This window comes from Phodopus roborovskii, unplaced genomic scaffold (genome assembly GCF_943737965.1).
Source record: "Phodopus roborovskii unplaced genomic scaffold, PHOROB, whole genome shotgun sequence".
Lineage (NCBI taxonomy): Eukaryota > Metazoa > Chordata > Mammalia > Rodentia > Cricetidae > Phodopus > Phodopus roborovskii.
Window position 1 is genome coordinate 11996035 of NW_026126407.1, and position 16581 is coordinate 12012615.

Here is a 16581-nt window from a genome sequence, read left to right on the forward strand (position 1 = left end):
ACTGGGAAGGTTGAGAACCGCTGCTCAGGAAGGTTACCAAGAGTAAGGCGAGGGCATAGATGACTTGTCTCTTCAACAGGTTGGGGGCTCCAGCAGCAAATGGGAAGCAGTAGGAATGTTTTCAGGAGATGGCGAATACATTGATTTCCTCCACCCAGTACTTCTAGAAGGACCTGTAGAGGTGAGTGGTAGCAAAGGTCTTAGAAGCAAACTGTCTTTGTATTAGAAAGTTTGCTTGATCACGCCTTTAAGGCCCACACTCAGGAGTCAGAGGCAGGAGGATCTCTGAGTTTGAGGCCAGCCTGGTCTATAGAGCAAGTTCCAAAACAGCCAGGACTACACAGAGAAACCCTGTCTGGAAAAACCAAAGATAGAAAGCAAGTTTGCCTGGCTCCCTGAGGAGAGACCATTTCCATGAAGGGAGAGGAGTTTGCTGTGTAGTTTCTGTTGCCTCATCACACGGGTTCCTGGCATTTATCACCCCTCCTTAAACTTAAGTTTCTATCCGATGCTCCAACTCTCTGCCTCCTGCCTCCCGCCTCCATCCATATCTTTTGGAGACCCATGCCAGCTTTTGCCTAGCTATGCTTTTTCCTCGTGGGACCTAAGCCCCCTGCAGTCCTATTTCCCTTGTACCTTCTCTTGAGGAACCTCAGCCACTGGCACTTGGACTGAGCCCTGGTATTATTTTGCTCTCCCTAGTCCTGGCTTGGTGATGTGGAACGGGCCATGAGGATGACCCTGAGGGATTTGCTTCGGAACTGCCGAGTGGCCCTCAAGAAGTTCCTCAACAAGAGGGACAAATGGGTGAAGGAGTGGGCCGGCCAGGTGAGCTGGGGCTACACAAATGGGGAGCAGTGGAGCTGACGGACGGAACATCATGTGGAAAGTCAGACTCCAGAGCCTCACAAATGGGCTTCTGATCCTCCTTCTGGGCTTGGCTCTCAGACCCTACATAATGAGGCTCCTGACCCAAGGCCCAGTGCGCCATCCTTCAGGGCAGATCAGGCATAGTAACACTGGGTTCTGGAAGAGGCTGAAACTCAAGAAGGGGCTGTATAGGTGGCTAAAGGCAGGGCCTGGAAATCAGCTCTGTTCCCCCCACACACACACCCTCAGGTGGTGATTGCTGCTAGTCAGATCCAGTGGACAGCTGATGTTACCAAGTGCCTGATGACAGCTAAGGAGCGGTCAGACAAGAAAATCCTCAAGGTCATGAAGAAGAAGCAGGTGGGAAGCTCAAATGTGGGGCAGGCCGGAGTTGGAATTGGTGTGTAGGGAGTGACTAGAGTCAGGACTCGAAACACACTGGGCTGGACAGGCTGGAGCAGGGATGCTGTGTGACGGAAGTGCCGGGAATCACATGGTGTACAGCAGAGTTGGGCTCTCCTGTGTAGACGTTGGATCTAGGAATTACAGGGGATTGGCATGAGGTTGGAGGTGACATCATGACAGGGTATGGTGTCGTTCTTGGCCACATTGCTCTGTCTGTTCTTGCCTGTTGCCCCATTCCACAGGTGTCAATACTAAACAAGTATTCAGAAGCCATCAGGGGGAACTTGACCAAGATCATGAGGTTTAAAATTGTGGCTCTGGTAACGATAGAAATCCATGCCCGAGACGTGCTGGAGAAGCTATATAAGAGCGGCCTCATGGATGTCAACGCTTTTGACTGGCTTAGCCAGCTTCGCTTCTACTGGGAGAAGGTGTCAGATGGGTCAACTTGCTCCTTCCTCTCTTATTCCCAAACCGACCCATAATGCTTTTCATTCATGGATATGTGCTGTAGTCTAACCCAACCCTTTGTTCTTTCACGGTTTCTTCCTTGCAGGTTTTAGCTCAGTCTCACTCCCAATTCAGGAGTGGCAAATAGTTACTCCAGGCAATACTCCCTTATAGGTGCCACTTGAGGGTGACTCAGAGCAGGCAGTCATTTCCGTGGCTTAAGGGTGGGGGAAGACACGCAGTATGGAACCCGTTTTTTCTGTCTTGACCCTAAACCTTCTCTCCCTTTTAATTCTAAAACAGAACCCCTAATCTATCTGCTGCTCCCCCTCCACCTCTCTGAGCCTTACAGGTAGCCATTTCTAGCTCTGCTTGTCCCCTAAACCCAGGTCTGACTCGTTTTGTCCTGTTTTCCTAGGATGTTGATGACTGTATAATCCGCCAGACCAACACACAATTCCAGTATGGTTATGAGTATTTGGGGAACTCTGGTCGGCTGGTCATCACTCCCCTGACGGACAGGTCTGCTGTGGGGTTGAACAGGTGTTTGGGGGAGGGGCTGCAGAGACCACAGGGTCTTCCAGGAGTCTGACCCGAGTCATGTCTTAAATTCTCAGATGTTACATGACATTGACCACAGCACTGCACCTTCATCGAGGGGGCTCCCCTAAAGGCCCAGCAGGCACTGGAAAGACAGAAACAGTCAAGGACTTGGGCAAAGCGCTGGGTTTATATGTCATCGTAGTCAACTGCTCCGAGGGCCTGGACTATAAATCCATGGGCAGAATGTACTCAGGACTGGCCCAGGTCAGTACCCTGCCTCACCATCCTAAAGGGCCTTTACACAGCCTTGCCTCAGGCAATTCTTATAATCATAGTAAAGAACTGAAACTCCTTCAACTCCCTGAGTTTTGAATTTCATGTTTGCAAACCAAGATCATGTAAGGATTAAATAGATTATTACAGAAACTGCCTGGCACACAGGTGCTACTCAGCGCACCCAAGTTCCAGCCTATAGGTGTTCTAGCTACACCCTTGGCTATTTTCTGATGTAGAGCGCTGGCCAGAAGCTATGACACTGGTCCCCCAGCACCCCCTGTTTTGGAGGCCACCTTTCCTACCAGAGCATTTTCAGGAAGAATGAGTGTGTTCATTGTAGGTCTAGTGCCTCAGGACATCTTTATTGCTTCAGTAACTGTCTCTCTCCCTCCACAGACTGGAGCCTGGGGCTGCTTTGATGAATTTAACCGCATCAATATTGAGGTGTTGTCTGTGGTGGCCCAGCAGATCCTGTCCATCCTATCTGCCTTGACTGCCAACCTTACCCGTTTCCATTTTGAGGGTTTTGAGATAAATCTGGTGTGGTCTTGTGGGATCTTCATCACCATGAATCCTGGTAGGTGGCAGGAACGAAATGGTTGGGTTGGGGGAGGCGGGGGTGGGGGGTGGGGGTGACGACATGACTGGGTGTCTGGGATAAGTATTGTGTCCCTTTTGCTCTCTGTGCCAAACTGCTTAGCTATGAAATACATTAGCCAGCTTTCCATTTTCCATTGCTGTGACAAAATCCCCAAGGAAAATTTAGCTTAAGGCCAAAGGCTAGTTTTGGCTCCTCCATGATCTCAGCCCATGGATCTTCATTTCTGAGCATTTGGCGAGGGTGAAGTGGGATTGTCATGAAGGAAGTGTGTGATGGAGCAGGATTGCTCATTTCATGGTGACCAAAGAGAAGATAGGGAGGGGGAGGGAGGGAGAGAGAGGAAAGAAGAGGGAGAGAGACAGGAGAGATCTGTTGATCTGATTGACTTCTTTCATGCAGACCACACCTTTTAAAGTATCCATTAAAATAGCCATAAATCTGTGAAGAACAGCCAGCTCATTGATGAGGTCAGGCCCCTGTGATCTGGTCTAATCACTTCTAGAAGGCTCCGCTCAAAACCTGTTGTGTTAGGAACAAAGCCTTTGGGGACATTTCAGATCCAAATGATAGCAACAGAGGGGAAGGAGGAGCATAAGAACTTCCTCTTTCTGTTCTCCCAGGAGGGCTCCATAGCCATTACGTGTCTCCATGGAGCCCTAGTCTTCCCAATGGGCTAGCTCCTTCCTTTGCTGTGTATCCCTTTTGGAAAATGGAAGACTCCCCAATGGTGTAGGGTTTTCAGTTTCGTCAAGGTCCACTGGGAACAGCTCTGGGGGAAGGGTCTAGGAGAGACCATGCTCGGGGAAACTTCAGATCAGAGCCACAGCTGTGAGCACTATAGGGCTGAACTCAGCAGCTCTCTGGTTGCATTTGGAAACATCCATGTGGAAAGTGAGGAGCACCTAAGAGGAAAGAAGATGGGAGGAGGAGGAGCCAAGGCAGAGATGAGCAGGGATTGCAGCTTGGAGCTGGAGCCCTGGAGGGTGTTGAGGGTAGAGTAAAGGTTTGGGAGACCAAGCGAGGACAGGGAAATGTGTAAAGGTTTGGGAGACCAAGCGAGGACAGGGAAATGTGGTCAAAACAAAGAACTTTGTCCCCAGGCTATGCTGGCCGCACGGAGCTTCCAGAAAACCTAAAGTCCATGTTCCGCCCAATTGCCATGGTGGTGCCCGATTCTACGCTTATTGCTGAAATCATCCTTTTTGGGGAGGGCTTTGGCAACTGCAAGGTATTATGATAATCTATTCCTTCCAATCATTGTATTTCCCTTGCATAATTATTCCCTGGACAGAGGAGCCCCACCCCCACCCAAGGACTCACAATCCCTTTATCCTAACAGGAACTTAGAGTTCTGTCAGTAGATTGTGAAGCCGAGGAGTACGGAGGGGGCCGGGGTCTCCCTTCCATGATGTCCCTAACCATTAATAGCCCATCCACAGATCTCCTAGCATTGTCCAGAGCACCTTCTAGATGCCTCAAGACCCTCACCTAGGTTCTCGTGTGTGTAGCTGTTCCCAAATAAAAAGGGGACTTGTGGAAGCTGAGCCATCGTTTTCTCTGCACGGTTCCCAGATCCTGGCCAAGAAGGTGTACACACTGTACTCGCTGGCTGTGCAGCAGCTCTCCAGGCAGGATCATTACGACTTTGGCCTGCGGGCCCTCACCTCCCTCCTACGCTACGCTGGCAAGAAGCGGCGCCTACAGCCGGATCTGTCGGATGAAGAGGTAGGCCGGGCACATGGCCCTCGGACCTTCATCTCCGTTGTCACTGCGCTGATGGCGCCTCCATGACAGTTGTTCAGACTTTTTTTTCCTTCTTCAGATAGAGATATTCCATGAACACACGCCCGCCCTACCTGACCCGCCTCCCCATGCTTTGTCTCCTGTGTAGTTCCTGTTGCTTTGCTCAGGACCAGCTCTGGCATAGCCACTGTTGTTAGGACTCACCTTTCCCCACACAGGTTCTGCTGCTCTCCATGAGGGACATGAACATCGCCAAGCTGACGTCAGTGGATGTTCCATTGTTCAATGCCATTGTGCAGGACCTTTTCCCCAACATCGAGCTGCCATTCATAGACTATGGCAAGGTATTTGCGTATGTGTGCGCGCGCGCGTGTGTGTGTGCGTGTGTGTGTGTGTGTGTGTGTGCGCGTGTGCATGCGTGTGTGTATGCATGTGTGCATGTGTGTGTGTGCACGTGGGTGCGTGTATGGGTGTGGTCAGAGGACAACTTAGGAGGCAGATCTCTGCTTCCATCAAGTGGGTCCTGGCCCAGCATTTATTCTTCAGTAAGCTCTCTGACCTCATGAGTGACTGTGCATTTGGGAACAGGAAGTGTGATGTCCTGAACTTCTGTCATCCACTTGGTGTGACTGAATGACACAGCTGGCTCCTTCTTGGACATACACAAACAGCTTCCTCTCTGACTCATATCCTGCAAGCTTACCTGCTCACCTCCCCCACTTTATTGAGAACAGGGAGTTACTATGTAGCCCTGGCTGACCTGGTACTCCCCATATAGACCAGGCTGGCCTTATATTCTCAGAGGTTGACCTGCCTCTGCCTCCCTGTGGGTCACCGCATCAGGCTCAACTTACTTCTACTCAACAGATCCTTGAATTCACTGAAACCTCGGCTGTATTAGCTATATCCATTAGCCCTCTCCTGCTTCTCCTGTCCTCATGGTGGGGACCTTGAGGAGAGTCCCTGGGAGCTGTGCGGTATGTGCAAGGAGAGGAATGGAGGGGGTGCAGAAACTGCAAGAACTTTCCTCTCTGTGTTATGTTAGTATGTTAGTGCATGCGCCCTGAGGTATCTGAGGTATCCTTCACAGCTGAAGCTGCTAAAAGGTTGGATTAAAACATTTTTTAAAAAAAATCATCTTTTTAGTGCATTGCTAAATTGGCAAGAATTCCAGGGGCCTTGGTGCAGGGGCAGTGAATGAAGGAACTTTGAGAGGCAATTAAGTTCCAATACTGTTTTTTTTTTTTTTTCCTTGAGAATCTGTCAGTCTAAGGCACCCTGGATAGGAAGGGAAGCAACCCAAGTGTGGAGGCGGAACGGGAAGCCCCGAGCTATGGAAGAAGCCATGGAAGTCTCAGTCCACAGGGACACACCCTCAGTCAACAGGAAGCACAGAGAGGAGGAGAGGAGGGAGACAGACCAGCGTGCTTGTCTGAGCCCTGGCGATGGGAGAGAGGGCAAAGCTTCACAGAGATTTCTTCAGCTTGGCCTCACACTGTTTACCGTTATCATTTATCCTACTGTGTAATTTAAAACCTGAAGTTTAACATGGTGTCAGTGCCGCCAGCCAGGTGACTGGCAGAAGAAGCAGAGGGGAGGGATTTCTGGAGGAGTGGAGCCTCACTCAGCTCAGGCCCAGAAGAATGAACACCAAAGCAAATTCGCAACAAAGTTCAGAGGGAGGGCTGGGCAAACCCGGTGCGGGGAAGGAAGCTGGGAAACAGGCCCGCACAGTCTTCAGACAGTGGAACACAAGAGAACACTTTGATATATGTCCTCAAGGAAATAAGAGAGAAGCTATGAGCCAGGAACCAGAGACTAAGCAAACTGGATTGGACAAAGAGTGAGTGGAATTGTAGAAGCATTCAGGCATGTTTGTGCATGCCTATAATCTCAACACCCTCTGGAGGTGGTAGCAGGAAGTCAGGGAGTGTCAGACTAGCCAGATCCCCACAGGACTCAGCCAGCTTCAGTTCCCAGCACCCACAAATGCCTGCAACTCAAGTTCCAGAGGACGCCTAAGTTGTTCATAAACTCACTCAGACGCTTACATACACTTCAAAACAAAGAATCTTTGTTTCAAATGTAAAAGTTTAAAAGCCTCGGTGGAGAAACAGAGGACTTCCAGCTAAGGAAAGTCAGTTGTAATGCACAGCAACGGTGCTAAAGACTGACTTCTAAGGTGTGCTCACTGCATCCAGAGGGCACAGGAGGCTCTTAGCCCAGCCCTGAGAGGTCTGGAAGTGGGGCAAGCAGGGCGGGATTTCGGTTTGACATCTGTGGCGGCTCGGTAAGGGTGAACAGGGTAGCACAGGAGGCAAACTGTTTCAGTAGTTAGATGTCTGCCAGACGCGGAGGTGCACACCTGTAGTTCGGACATCAGAAGGTAGAGGCAGGAGGATCATCACAAGTTTGAGATTAGCCTGGTTTATCTATATTGGAAGTGTGAAGCCAATCAGATTTGTGTAACAGGACTCTGGGTGGAGTGGGGGAGGGAGGGAAGAAGGGAGGATGGGAGCAGTTGTATCTCTAAGATCTGGTGTCTTAATGACCCTGGGTGACTCTGCCTCCCCTGCTGGGTAGAGGGCTAGAAGATGAAAGAGTTTGTGTCAGGCCTGGAGAAAAGCAGGTAGAGTAGGAATGAGCTGAGCGGCATTAACTGAGGGGACTTTTGCAGATTGGATGCTCAGACCTTCTGCTTTCTTTATCTCTCAGCATAAACAACAGTGGCATCCAGACAGGAGAATTCTCTCTGGGGAATTCTTCTGACCCAAGAGGAATGACTAAAACCTGGCTAGAAGGCCCCAGATGTATTACCTGCAAGACTGCTCTGCTCACAGTCTACAAGCCCCACACCGACACTCAGACCTCCCTTTTTTTTCATCTTCTACACTCATAAACAGAACTTGGGAGTAGAGAAAGGAGAACCAGGAATTCAAGGCCAATCTTGGCTACATCGGGAATCTAAGGGCAGCGTGGGCCATACAATAACTCCCATATATAATAACATAGTTACATGTTATTATTATTACACACACACACACACACACACACACACACACACACACACACTGATGAGCAGAAAACCAAAGCTCACTAAACACCCGAGAGGAGGCTGTAGTATGAAAGATGTGAGGTGTTAGTAGTGGGAGGGAAGAGGTAAGAGGAAAGGAGTGGGGATTGAGTCAGATTCTTCAGACAAGAGAGTTTTTAAATGCAGGGCAGCAGGATAGTTGGGGTTCTGTAGGGAAGTGTCAGCCCTCAGAGAAGAAGCAAGGTGTCCATTTTTTGGTTTTTGAGACAGGGTTTCTCTGTGGCTTTGGAGCCTGTCCTGGCACTTGCCCTGTAGATCAGCCTGGCCTCAAACTCACAGAGATCCATCTGCCTCTGCCTCCTGAGTACTGACATTAAAGGCCTGCGTCACCACAGCCCAGCTGAGGTGACCACTTTTTAAGGGTCTCTGAGAAAAGGGTTGGTCTTGTATCGCAAGGATGCAGGCTTAGTCAATATGGGGTCTATGGTCCATGACAGAAGTAAGGGAGTGGGCATGCTATTGATGCCACATGGCAGGAGTCACTCTCTGGATAGGAGATTGGGGCTTAGTTAACGTATGACTCAGAGAAAGTGAAAATAGCCACACACACACACACACACACACACACACACACACACAGAGCAAAAGCACTGGGGGGGTGGTGGCAGGATTGGGGGAGTGGGAAGGGGGTGCATCCATGTCTGACTTGGTTACCTGGAGGGCCTGAGTTAAACAAACGGGAACTAGCCCATTGGAGAACGTAGATAGCCCAGGGGGAGGAAAGTACAGCAAACACAAAACACCATTCCTGGTTGTCTCAGCTGGGGAGCCATGAACACACCTGTAGACAAGGCACTCCAGAGGTCGAGAGAGGATGGTTATCTGTGTCTGCACATTCAAGTCAGCCTGGGATGCCAAGATCTCACCCAGACCAAAATGAACAACGGAGAATTCTCATAAATGTGGGCTAGGTCAATACTTATGATGGCTGCCATTGTGAAATTTTAAAACTCTAAACAAGGAGACTATTTCACAAGTTCCCAAAGAGGAAAAGAGAGTCAAGAGGCAAAAGATTAAAAACAACAACATAAGCCAGGCTGTTCTGTGTCTCAATAATAATAATAAGTACGTTACTAATGGAGCAGTCCTCAAAATTCCAGAGGCAAACAATTTCTGACTTTAAATTCTATGGCAGCCAACCGATCATATCCAAGGTTAGCTCAGCTACATGTTCAGTTATGCTGATTCAAAAACAAACCAACACAAAGCCTCTCAAAAGCTATATTGGGTGCTCTGTGAAAGGTCGGCAGGGAAGCAGATGCAGGAAGCATGAGTCATGCAAGGGAAACTTGACTAATGTTTGGGATGATGGTGAAGAGTGGTTGGTCTCGGGATGATGGTCACATGATGGACCGAGGAAGATGGCAATCCAGCTCAGATAAAATGCTATCAAACCGCTACAGAAAAGGAACCCTTCCTCTACTAAAAAAAAAAAAAAAAAAAAAAAAAATCAAAGGCTAGCCAGATGGCACACACTTTTAATCCCAGCACTCAGGAGGCAGGGGCAGGTGGATCTCTGTGAGTTTGAGGCCAGCCTGGTCTACAGAGCTAGTTCCAGGACAGCCTCCAAAACTACAAAGAAAAAAAACCCTGTCTCGGAAAAAACAAACAACAAAAAAAAGCCCCCAAACTAAAACATGACAAAGGATTCAGGAGTACTGTTTATAAAAAAGAAATTGATAACTGATATGGCAGGGTTTTTTTTGTTTGTTTGTTTGTTTGTTTTTGAGACAACTAGCAGAGTTTGGAGTCAGGTTAGTGATAAGCATCTTGAAAAAACAGGCCAGCAAAAGCCACATTAACTGTTAGAGCCCCTAGGGAAAACAAAAGAGTCTGGAAGAAGAGTCCACATCCTTAAGCTAATGTAGGAGACACACCCAAAGTCAAAGACCAGAGAATCCAAGAGATCTGCCAGCTAACTAACTTCTCATCAGGGGAAAGCTAGGTAACCGTGACAGACAACACAGCTTTTAAGGCAAAGGGCTTTACTGGAAATAGAGGGTCACTTCATGATAATAAAATTTCGATTCACCAGGAAGATATCACCAGGAAGATAAAACAGATCTAATTTGGATGTACTTAATGATAGACTCAAAAGAACTAAAGCTAAACTGGTTGAATTATAAGGAGAAACAGACAATCACATGACCATCTCAGCTTTTTCGAAAGTAGATCAGGCTGACTACAAATCACTGTCATGGAGGATTTGAACAACATAATGGACAACTTTGAATTAATCCACATCTAAAGAAATTTCACTCATGAGTCAAAGAATAACCATTACTTTTGAGCACACATAGAACACATAGGAATGCTAATGGTGTAAGGGCCATGAATCTGCCTCAAAATTTTTGAAGGAACTTATCCATCTTAAGTATTCTGATTACAGTGATAATTGCTGTTATTAGACAAAGCAAGTGATGGGCATGCATGCCAGAGCACTCGTGTGGAGGCCAGAGGACAGCTCTGTGGAATTGATTCTCTCCTTCCATATTTCCATGTGTTCTGGGGACCAAAAACTCAGGTCGCCATGCTGGCATTGCAAATGCTTTTAGCCTCTATACAGTCTTGCTATCCCAAAAGCAAACAACCTTTAGAAAGAAACAATATTAAAAAATAAAGAAGATGCCGGGTGTTGGCGGTGCATGCTTTAAATCCTAGTGCTCAGGAGGCAGAGGCAGGTAGATCTCTGTGAGTTCAAGGCCAGCCTAGTCTACAGAGTTAATTCCAGAACAGGCTGCAAAGCTACACAGAGAAACCCTGTCTCAAAAAGCCAAACAACAAACCCAAAAACAAAAACAAACAAACATAAAACAACAACAACAACAAAAGAAAAAGAAAAAGAAATAAAAGAAAAAGAGTTAAAGCAATGAAAAAGATCCCTGGGTATTGATTCCATGTTGCTTCTTTTTTGGAGAGCTCAGTTATATGGATGTTAGCACTGGAAGAATCTAGTTAAGGAGATGCACAAACTTGCAACTTTCTATAGTCTAAAAGTACTTCGTGTGATTCTTTTTTAACTTACCTTTGTGGGTGCCTGTCACAAAGACCAGAAGTGGAACTGTGGATGGTTGCGAGCTGCCATGTGGTTCTGGGAACTAAATCTAGGTCCTCTGGAAGATCTGCCAGTGCCCTTAACAACTGAGCCATCTCTCCAGCCCAGGACAGTGAGGTCTTCCTGCATGGTAAAATTATTCCCAACTGTACTTCCAGTACATAGCACGATGACATAGAGACTCAATAAATATTTGTTGAATAATGCTAAAAAATGTGTAGATCTACACTAAATACTGTAATATGAGGAGACTGAGTTCCCAAGAAGAGAAAAATTACTCAAAATTACATAGCTGAAAGCTAGGAAACCAGGCTGGCTGACTTTAGAGCCCGATGTCTTTTGTTCTCCCATGAGTATGTGCATATATGTGTGCATGCACGTGCATTCATATATGTGTGTGCATACATGCTGGCACATGCATGTATGTATGAGTACTGTATGTACATGGATATACGCACTCAGCAGCCATACGAGGACATAGGCTGGCCTGATCTGTCCCTCTTTGCCTTATTCCTTGGAGACAGGGTCTCTCTCTGACTCTAGAACATGACTGGTCACCAGCAAGCCCCAGTGAGCCTCTCGGGCACTCTGCCATAGCACTGGGGTTGCAAGTTCTTGTGCAGCCATGTCCAGATGTTTGTTTTGTTTTTCCAGACAGGGTCTCTCTGTGGCTTCATAGAGATCCTCTGCCTCCCAAGTGCTGGGGTTAAAGGTGTGCACCATCACCACCCGGCTGCCATGTCCAGATTTTTCTGTGGGTGCTGTGGGTCTAAACTCAGGACCCAATGCTCCAGCAACAAATGCTCTCACCCACTCTGCTGCCTCCGCAGCTCTAACGTAGTCAGCTTGCCTACCTGCCTTTTTCCTCCCTCCCTCCCTTCCTCCCTCCCTCCCTCCCTCCCTCCCTCCCTTCCATACTTAGGATCAAACCCTGGGCTTTTCATATTACTGACAAGCACCCTGCCCCTGAGCTATGCATCCTTAGTCCCCGTATCTTACCCCTTCCACTAGCAAGTTCTCAGTGAATTAGTTTGAGTGCAAAGGATCTTGGCATCCTTTGTTCTGGTTTGGATGTATCTTCCCCAGCTTGAAAGTTGCTGGGATGACCCATACATTTTCTTCTGCCTTTCTCAGCTTCGGGATACCATTGAGCAGGAGATCCGAGAAATGGGCCTGCAGGTCACACAATTCACCCTCACCAAGGTCCTCCAGTTGTATGAAACCAAGAACTCTCGCCACTCCACCATGATTGTGGGTGGCACTGGCAGCAGCAAGACCACCTCCTGGAAGATTCTCCAGGCCTCCCTGACGTCCCTGTGCCGTGCTGGAGAACCCAACTTCAACGTCGTTAGAGTACGCAGTGGGACACTGGCATGGCTAGCAGGTGCTGGGAGGGGCCAGACCTGAATCCAAGGAGGCCAGGAGGGATGAGCAAGCAAGGGACCAGCACAAGAGCCCGAGCCAGGGGCCTGGAGCAAGGGGCAGGGGTCGTGGGAGTTTGGGCTGCCAGAACCTCACAAGTCCCTTCGGGTGTCATTTTCAGGAGTTCCCTTTGAACCCAAAGGCATTGTCCTTAGGGGAGCTGTATGGAGAATATGACCTCAGCACCAATGAATGGACAGATGGCATCTTGTCTAGTGTCATGAGGGCTGCATGTGCAGGTATCCAGTGGTTAGGGTGGGTGAGCGAATTGTCAGCAGCTCCTGGGAACAGAAAGCACCTACAAGGGTGAAAGATCCCTGGAAAATGCCTAAGACAAGGGAGGGGGAGGGAAAGGGAGGGAGGGGGAGGGGAAGCCTGGGAGAGAGGTGTCCCTTGGTTTCCTTATCAACTGCCTGCCACTAAGATGAGAAGCCAGATGAAAAATGGATCCTTTTCGATGGCCCTGTGGACACGCTATGGATCGAGAGCATGAACTCTGTCATGGATGACAACAAAGTGCTAACCCTCATCAACGGAGAACGCATCTCAATGCCCGAGCAGGTTCTGGTGCCATCCGCGGTGGGGTGGGTGATCCCAGGGTCCTGTAGAAGGCAGTGGGTGGGGGGAGCTGAGGTAGAGGCTGGCGGCATACTCAGAGTGAATTCTCTGGGAGAGAGCGTGGAGGAAGATGTGGAGTCAGGGAAATCTGTACTTGAAGAAATGCTTTCCAGGCTGAAGGTGGGCTCAGTGGGAGAGCTTACCTGGCCTTAGCACTGGGCTCCACACCCAGCTCAGGAGACACCATTGCTACCATGGACCAATTGTACAGAAAGGACCTGGCGTCTAGAAATCACTGTATAGACTCAGGCTGACCTCCTTCATTTCCACCCAGGTTATGATCTCATGGGATGCCACACCTACCTTTTCCCTTTAATTTCTCCTCTCTCTCCCCCTCTCCATCCCTCCCTCTCTCCTTCCCCTCCCTTCTCTTTCTTTCATTTTAGACAGCATCTCATGTTAGCCCAGGCTGGCCTTGAATTTGCTAGGTAGCTAAGGGTAACCTTGACTCTTGACCCTCCTACCTCTGCCTCTACCTCCCAGATGCCATATTATAGGCACACACCGCCCACTCTTTTCTTCCGAGCAAGCCAGAGTGATTCCCCCCCCCCCAAGGATAAATCTGATTAAGCTCTAATTTCTTTTAGACAGTGTCTGAATCACTGTTCTATTGCTGTGAAGAGATACTAGGAACCGGGCAACTGTTATAAGAAAAAGCATTTAGCTGGGAGCTTGCTCAGTTTCAGAGGTTTAGCCGTCTTCATCATGGTAGAGCGTGGTGGTACACAGCCAGGAGGGGCCGGGGCTGCAGCTGAGAATACCACATCTTGATCCAAAGGTAGAGGGGTAGAGAGACTGGGTCTGGTGTGGGCTTTTGAAAGCCTCAAAGCCTATTTATTCCCAGTGATAACTTCCCTCAATGGGACCACAGCTGTTTCAACAAGGCCACACCTCCTAATCCTTCTCAAACAGTGTCACTCTCTGGTGACTAAGCACTCAAATATATGAACCCATGGGGTCCATTCGGATTCAAACCACCACAGAAAGCAGCCGTGTATAAACCTCTGGTCATTATTCTTCTTGCCTCATTTTCCTTGATGCAAGTATACCCTAAAGCATGAATTCTGGGGTGTTCTTATACTATGGATGTGGTGTAGATGATGAGGTTCTGACAAGTCTGTACCCTTAGGTGTCTCTCCTGTTTGAAGTGGAGAACCTGGCAGTGGCCTCTCCAGCCACAGTGTCCCGCTGTGGGATGGTCTACACTGACTATATTGACCTGGGCTGGAAGCCTTATGTTCAGTCATGGCTGGACAAGAGACCAAAGGTAAAAAGGGGACTGAGAAGTGACAAAGGTGACCCACAGTAAACAAGAGTAGACAAAGCCTTTCTTCTCGTTCACATTCAGACGGAAGTAGAGCCCCTTCAACGCATGTTTGAGAAGTTCATCAACAAGATTCTCAACTTCAAAAAGGAAAACTGCCACGAGTTGGTGCCTGTCCCTGAATACAGTGGCATCATCTCCCTCTGTAAGCTCTACTCAGTCCTGGCCACACCAGAGAATGGGGTAAGAAGAGGAGCCAGCCGGGTAGGGGCCAAAGGGAGGGCTCACAACCCTATCAGAAGGCCTTCAATTTGAGCAATGGGAACTTATCAAATGAAGAGGCTTCAGTCTAACTGTGTGGCTGGGGAGGTGTGTGTGTGTGTGTGTGTATGGGAGAGGCTTCAGCCTGACCATGGGGGACGGGATGGGTGTGTGTGAGCATGAATGAATGAATAGATACACATGTTTGAACATTTACTGAGATGAAAGTTCAGAGTAAGAATTCAGGCTAATAGTATAGCTCAGTGGCAGAGGACCTACCTGCCTCATATGCACAGGATAGAAAGAAAAGGAAGGAAGGGAGGGAGGGAGGGAGGAAGAGAAGGAGAGAGGGAGGAAGGGAGGAAGGATGAATGAACAGCCTAAGGGGGGGGTGTCTTCCTATAGTTTCCTACCCTTGTTTTTTTGTACTTTGAAAACACAGCTGAAGTTCTTTGGTATACCATTTCTGATGAGAAATTCTAGAAAATTCCAGATGAATTGGTATTTTATAAAAAGTTTGTTCCAGTTAGAATTGGGAGAGAAAAAAAATGTTGTTGTTGAGATTAAATCGTTGCCTTAGAAATAGTTTTCATTATTTTCAATGATGTTACCAGGTAACAAAACTATTAATATATAATGAACAGCAGTTAAGATCTCTGACAGTGTGAGTTATTTGTCATGGCCAGGAATAGTGGCACACACCTGTAATCACAACACTTAAAGGCATAAATAGGAAGATTTTGAATTCTAGGCCAGCCTTGTTTGTAAACCGAGTCCAAGAACAGCTCAAGCTACACAGTGAGACCCTAGCTCATTCTAATATGGAAGTGAGTTTTCTACTTTATAACCTTGGGTCTTAATTGTAATTCACTTCTGTGCCCAAATGCAGACACACACTCCCACCACCCTCAGTGCCGGCCATGTTGGAGCTATGACGTGGTGAGCTATGAGCTCTGTGGTCCTGTCTTACCCCTGAATGCTAATCAATTCCATGCACATATTATATTTGTTCATGTGTTTGTGGAAGAAACAGCTTTGTGTCTTCTGTGTTCCCACTTTAAATTTTTAAAGAGTGCTTTTAGCCCTTGAAAACAAAAAGTGTCTTGTTTTGTATGTAAGACCCTTTAGGTTTTGTTTTTGTTTTTCTAAGGAATAAACCAAGTACTAACCACAAAAGAAAAAACAAAAAAACAAAAATCACTTAAATAAGAATGAGTCAGGTGTGCTGATACATGACTTTAATCTCAGCACTCAGAAAACACATGTAGCTGGATCATTTATAGGGTCAAGGGTAGCCTTGTCTACATTGTGAATTCCAGGATAGCCAGGGCTATGGAAGAACGTAGAGAGGCCTTTTCTTGGGAAAAGGTTTGGCTGCCAATACCCTTTTCATGTCTCTTCCAACATGCAGCATGCCTACAAAATTTTTTTATCACTGCCTTCTAGTCACCACGGGTTGTGGCGGAGCAGGGGCCGGCTGACTGCTGCAGGCTCCTAGGGGAGCGCTGAAACCTCTCAGACTGCAGAGGAGAGCCCCTCCCTATGAATCCCTGGCTCATCTAACAGGCCAGAGATTCGCAACCAACTTTCTTGTCAATATTTTGATGATTAAGGATTGATACAAGGCCAAGTCTATCATTCCTCATTGGACAGATTCCTATAATCCTGTCTTTATATTAAATTCTCTGTGTAGTCCTGGCTGGTCTCAAACTCATGACACCTCTGCCTTCCAAGCATTGTGGTTATAGGCATGTGCCATGTGCTAAGATTTATCTGTAGTCATCAGCATCTCTGTCTGTCTGCTGTCAGTCGTCAGCATCTCTGTCTGTCTGCTGTCAGTCGTCAGCATCTCTGTCTGTCTGCTGTCAGTCATCAGCATCTCTGTCTGTCTGCTGTCAGTTATCAGCATCTCTGTCTGCTGTCAATCATCAGCATCTCTGTCTGCTGTCAGTCGTCAGCATCTCTCCCCAGGATCTGTT

At 47.9% G+C, this 16581-nt stretch overlaps 1 protein-coding gene across 1 annotated transcript in view; it reads left to right on the forward strand.

Moving 5' to 3' along the window:
• Positions 1 to 16581, forward strand: part of Dnah2 (dynein axonemal heavy chain 2) — a 110181-nt gene that overhangs the window by 58148 nt on the left and 35452 nt on the right. The window contains exons 31-45 of the mRNA XM_051181595.1: positions 80 to 181; positions 703 to 828; positions 1120 to 1230; positions 1518 to 1706; positions 2144 to 2247; positions 2343 to 2532; positions 2941 to 3121; positions 4246 to 4373; positions 4718 to 4870; positions 5107 to 5232; positions 12172 to 12390; positions 12581 to 12698; positions 12884 to 13020; positions 14207 to 14344; positions 14426 to 14584. Coding sequence (XP_051037552.1) covers positions 80 to 181; positions 703 to 828; positions 1120 to 1230; positions 1518 to 1706; positions 2144 to 2247; positions 2343 to 2532; positions 2941 to 3121; positions 4246 to 4373; positions 4718 to 4870; positions 5107 to 5232; positions 12172 to 12390; positions 12581 to 12698; positions 12884 to 13020; positions 14207 to 14344; positions 14426 to 14584 — 2181 coding nt within the window. The remainder of the gene's footprint in view (positions 1 to 79; positions 182 to 702; positions 829 to 1119; positions 1231 to 1517; positions 1707 to 2143; positions 2248 to 2342; positions 2533 to 2940; positions 3122 to 4245; positions 4374 to 4717; positions 4871 to 5106; positions 5233 to 12171; positions 12391 to 12580; positions 12699 to 12883; positions 13021 to 14206; positions 14345 to 14425; positions 14585 to 16581) is intronic.